The 5,305-nt window shown below is 41.4% G+C and overlaps 1 protein-coding gene and 1 long non-coding RNA gene across 2 annotated transcripts; one reads left to right on the forward strand and one right to left on the reverse strand.

The window, feature by feature from the left end:
• Positions 1-2,080: 2,080 nt before the first annotated feature.
• Positions 2,081-3,477, forward strand: LOC119295733 (myb-related protein MYBAS1-like). The gene is made up of 3 exons (XM_037574192.1): positions 2,081-2,380; positions 2,513-2,642; positions 2,729-3,477. Exons 1-3 carry the CDS (start codon positions 2,260-2,262, stop codon positions 3,192-3,194), a joined length of 717 nt encoding a protein of 238 aa, XP_037430089.1. The 5' UTR covers positions 2,081-2,259; the 3' UTR covers positions 3,195-3,477.
• A 1,182-nt stretch (positions 3,478-4,659) lies between these two features.
• On the reverse strand, positions 4,660-5,276 carry LOC119295734. Its single transcript, XR_005144192.1, has 2 exons — positions 5,115-5,276; positions 4,660-4,956 (listed from the first exon to the last, which is right to left on the reverse strand). It is a non-coding gene; the product is annotated as an uncharacterized LOC119295734 (long non-coding RNA).
• Positions 5,277-5,305: the final 29 nt, after the last annotated feature.

Genomic DNA, 5,305 nt, shown 5'->3' on the forward strand with positions numbered 1-5,305 from the left:
AGGCCAAGGAGCATCAAAAATAATTGAAAGGATTTTGAGATACACATATATGAGAAAAGGACCTGACTCAAGTGATGCAATCAATGGGCATAGGAACAGGAACTAATTGTTTTTTTTAAACCGATCAGGAACTAATTGTCACCACACTGATGATGACTGATCAGTGTTCCAATAAAGAAGCAAGCGAGAAGAGCTCGGATGCGAAAACAACTGCAGTGTATGGGGAGCCTTCAGAAAAAAAGATGCCCAAGATAAAAATGTGTAGAGAGGCCACAAAGTGGACTGCAAGATTGGCAGGTTGGTGGCCTCCACATCAGTGCTGCCTCCCCATGCCTTCCTGGCTTGCTCCTGGTCATGCAAAGATTGTACTTATCTTTTTGTGCTGAGGGAACCTCCAGAAACATACAAAAAGCAACTAATTCCATAGCAATGGAGAAGTTAGGCCATGAGGATAAAATACTGCTCAGGACCCTACTGTCCACATACCTGCCTGACTTTTCTTAACTACTGTCTCCACGAAGGCATATGTAGTATACAAAAGTCAGCAAATGAGTAGAAATTGGGATCTACACAAGATCCAGTATCTAGTTACATTTTCGTCACATTCAATCAACAAAGGCGCCCGGATATAGCACAGATGGCCTATGTTGTATGACCGATTGCTATATGAACCAAATCTGATGAAAGAAATACGCAAGCATTTAGCGAAAAGGGAAACAGCATGCATATCCACTACAAAGCTCACCCTAGTAGTCATTATAGATGCACAAAAGCTTGCTCCCATGGCGTATTGAGTGGCAGGTCGCGCAATCGCATACACTTTGTATTGGAGTCGTGTATAGTCCGAGATATTTTGCTGTGCGTGGGATAATGGTTGAAAAGAAAGGAAAAGATAAAGTCCCCTGTGCCAATGATAATGGCTGACAGAAAGGAAACATGCATATGTAGTAAAGATCGTGGACTAGCATATCCAGGAGATATAAAATAGGGAAGAATCGAGAGACGATTGTGTCAACCTACATATGTGGCCTGATTTGCGTAAAGATCGTGGACTAGCATATGTAGCCTGCGAGTCTTGTGAGTTTACGAATATATATTCCTAAAGCAAGTAGGGGCACTCATGGACTAGCATAAAACAATTCTCAACAGACATGCTTCATAGCTTAATATCTAGTAAGATAACCAAAATAAGAACATACTTTTGGATTTTTCATAAAAAATACATAGTATCGGGGTTTTTCTGATTCATAAAGATCTCTAAAGATCCATTTGTAAATGCACGAGAACCATGTAGAAACAAAAAGATTGAAATGGGCCTTATCAGCATGCTTAAACTGCAGTATCTGCATGTACAAGATTATATGTTCCCAAGAAAATTCCAGTAAGAAACATGCACCGGCAACAGTCCAGTTCAGACTTAAAACTTGCCGTTTGTTTTGTCAAAGAAATTGATGCTAAAGCTAAGAGCATGAAATTATTGCATGGAATTATTTTTTGACGCATATTGTATGGAATTATAGAAAATGGAACCCAGAATAATTATGTTTCTCTTTCTATTTTTGAGAAACGTAACAACACCTGCTCGTCGTGCCTTTGGACTAATTATTTAAATGAGTTAGTAAAAATGAAATAAGCATACACTTACTCAACAAACAGTTGCAAAAATACATCACGTTTTACGGTTTGCTTCATTTCTTTTGCATTTCAGTTAACAAAATTGCATGTGTTTGCCTTCACTTCAAAAGTAATTTCCATAAAATATGCCCACACACAAAATAATTAACCAAAACCTACATGCACATATTGCTCTACTTTTTTGGGGAACATGAGTGTGCTATTAATCAAAAGGAGTTAAGTCAACTCACAGAGTAAACCGGCAACAAACAAGAGTTAGATGCAGTCCAAATCCAGTATATGTAATACTATACCCTTCTAAAATTTGTAACACAGAGCAAGAGACATGAGAAGGCAATTTTAATCTGAGGACAACCTCATCGATGATTCTCTAAATCAGACCCACCACGTAAAGAGGCCCCATGAGGGCCTTCTTGTCCTGCCTATAAATGAGAAGCAAGAGCCATCAAACCAGTGCACAACTAAGACAAAGTGGCTTCCTCTCACTAATACCAACCTTCTTCCCATCAGGCTGGAGTTCATCAAGGATCTAAGCCTGAAACTGGAGCCCACAAGCACACAGAGGAGGAAGAGCAACAAGGCTGGCTCCCAGCCCATCCAAGGTAGAAGCGAACAACGTTAGAGATGGTGACAGTGCAAGATGAGATGCGCAAGGGGCCATGGACAGAGCAGGAAGACCTGCAACTGGTATGCACTGTCCGCCTGTTCGGTGACCGCCGCTGGGATTTCGTTGCCAAAGTCTCAGGTTTGAGGGGTGGGAGACCTGCAAATTAGGTAGCCATTTTTGCAATCCTTGGCACAAAGATGCAAACAGCATGCAAATATCATTGTCTCTAACCAACTATCTTCATACATCACCTTATCTATGGCCATGTAGGCCTTAACAGGACAGGCAAAAGCTGCCGCCTCCGGTGGGTAAACTACCTCCACCCTGGCCTCAAGCATGGGCGCATGTCGCCACAAGAGGAACACCTTATTATTGAGCTCCATGCTCGATGGGGTAACAGGTTTGATCCAAAAGAAGACCTTACTAAAGCAGCTGTTTTTTTCATCTACAACAGGTGAAACGCACTAACATCCTCTCTATGTATAGGTGGTCTAGAATAGCACGCAGACTGCCAGGGCGTACGGACAATGAGATCAAGAACTACTGGAGGACACACATGAGGAAGAAAGCACAAGAGAGGAAGACAAACATGTCACCTTCTTCCTCCTCCTCATCATTTACATACCAATCCTGCCTCCTTGAAACTGCACCAATAATCAGGATGGATGGAGGCAGCACTCATAATGGCACAACCTGCTTCTCAAGTGTACTTAAGAGCAACCAGAGTGTCATGGATGGATATTCTATGGACCAGATATGGAAGGAGATTGAGGCACCGGCCATGCTGCCCATTGATAAAAAAGCATGCAGCAATCTCCCATGTCCTGTGCTGCCATCTCCTATGGGAGATCGCTACTGCCCTCCTGAGGTAGTCTGGAAGATGGACAATGGTGATCTCAAGATGTTAGCTCCACAATTTGGTTATGGTAATGGAGAACGTTCCTGCTATTGAAGGTTCAAGCTGTCAGGATCGAGGTCAGGTTACTAAGATACATATATATGCTTAACAGATTTCCACTACCTATGTAGCTATGTCTGCATATACATATATATGCTTGCCAGAATTGCCAGTAGCTACGTTTGCATTAGTATGGAGGGTGATCTAAATATTTACAAATCTACTGTAACATTGTAGATTGTCAGGTCTGCTTATGATGTGTGTGCCTATGTAGTGTGTAAAATAGCTTATGTCTCTTGCCCTTCACAGAATGGAATACGAGAGCAATTTATATGCATGATACAGAAGTCAATCTCCAATGATATTTTGGTAAAAAAGTTAGATTGACACGAATGAACATTGTACTATCAGAATTATAATATCTCCCCCCACCTGATTCTAAAGCTACAAACAGGGCCATGAGATTATATGGCTGTATCTCAAGGAGCAAACAAAAGAAGAGGAAAATGGGTACAGAATCAGCATTATTTTTTTCAAATCGTTCTTGCTATTACACTCTCATTTCCTTCGGCAGGATGTTGAGATTGAATGCTCTTGATAAAATGGCTTCTGGAACCTAAGGAACGTCAAAGAGAACAAGTATTTCTCCAATAAACACGCGGGCCCTGGAAACATTTTTTTTAATATGCAAACTGAGGCTGCTGTACAGACATCTGTATGCATATTTGATCTGAGTGGAATTGACAGACTTGGTGCAGAGTGAGTGGTCTATCACTTCAATTCTCTTAAAAAGGCTGAGCATTAGACTTTGATAGAACAAAAGAATGCTAGATTGTATTCGACACATAAGATTAGCAGGAAGTCGTAGATCATCCATTTAACAAATAGGAAAGTTAGCACTGCGGCAAGGTAAATAACGGGAGGTGGTAAGGGACTGGCACATAAGATGAGCAGGAAGTTGCAGATCATCCATTTAACAAATAGGAAAGTTAGCACTGCGATAAGGTAAATAAAGGGAGGTGGTAAGTGACTGGCACTTCAGATTTCTATAGCCGTCTACTTTGCTGAAAGTAGTATCTTATCTTGCAACTGATAAGCATGTATTTTCTTCTGATTGGGTGAATCTAGTGCTTGGACCACCTAGACACAACCATCATTAATCTGTGTTCCTCCACAACATTCAGAACTAGATGAAAGCTTAGATGTGGAGGTAGAGTTTAGAAGTTATATTTCTTCTCGTTCTTCTTCTATGTTTAGCAAATAAAAATTAACAAAGGACACCAGTCTCATATTGTTTCATGTGGAGCAAAATGCTGGCCTGGAAGAACTGCAGATATTCACCATAGCATTCAAATTCACCTGTGATTTATAATAATTATGAACAAAGAGGAAATCACAAGTACAAACAGGTCGCAAGATGTGATTAGCATGGAAAACCTTCAGAGCAGCCAGTGGCCAACAGTAAAAACACCCAGGACAGATACTCATACTATACTTAATGCAAAGTCATCAGCATCAATTTTCAATCAATCTGAAAGCTCAATAAAGGAATTGGTACATAATGCAAAGCTTAGTACTCCACTGCTAGTTAGTACCAGAAGGCTCTAGGTCATTTCTGAGAAAGAAAATAGGAGTTTCAAATCCTTCAATGTATTTTTTTCTACCTTTAGACAGTCAAATCAAATACAAAAAAATTGCAGCTGCCCATAGCTTATCCCTCAGTTCACCATTTCATCTGCTTAAGTTCCTCAAGAGGGAATTCACCCCCCAGTCCCCAGCACACATGACTTGGAGTCTCACGGCTGGAAAAACGAATCTGCAGGTACACCAGAAGATTAGGGGCAAGAAACAGCAGAATCGCTAGCTGCCCCTGCGACTTGGATTGCCAGCTACGATCCAGACAACACCCAAAACATATAGAAAGCACTAATCTACAGCACATACAGCAACCGCATCGGCGGTACTTCTTCTCACCTCTCCGACCGTCGATGTTGCGGACGCTGAGAAAGATCTCCCCTCGTCGCCGCCGCCGACAAGGAGAGAGCAGGGCTTTCGCAGTAGTAAGAGAGAGGGAGAGAGCGCAGGGATTGTTTTTTTTTTAAACGCAGGGATTGTTCATTGGTGACATGAGAGAGAGCTCTCACATCTAAAAAAAGGCTTTCAAA

This window comes from Triticum dicoccoides, chromosome 4B (genome assembly GCF_002162155.2).
Source record: "Triticum dicoccoides isolate Atlit2015 ecotype Zavitan chromosome 4B, WEW_v2.0, whole genome shotgun sequence".
Taxonomy (NCBI): Eukaryota; Viridiplantae; Streptophyta; class Magnoliopsida; order Poales; family Poaceae; genus Triticum; species Triticum dicoccoides.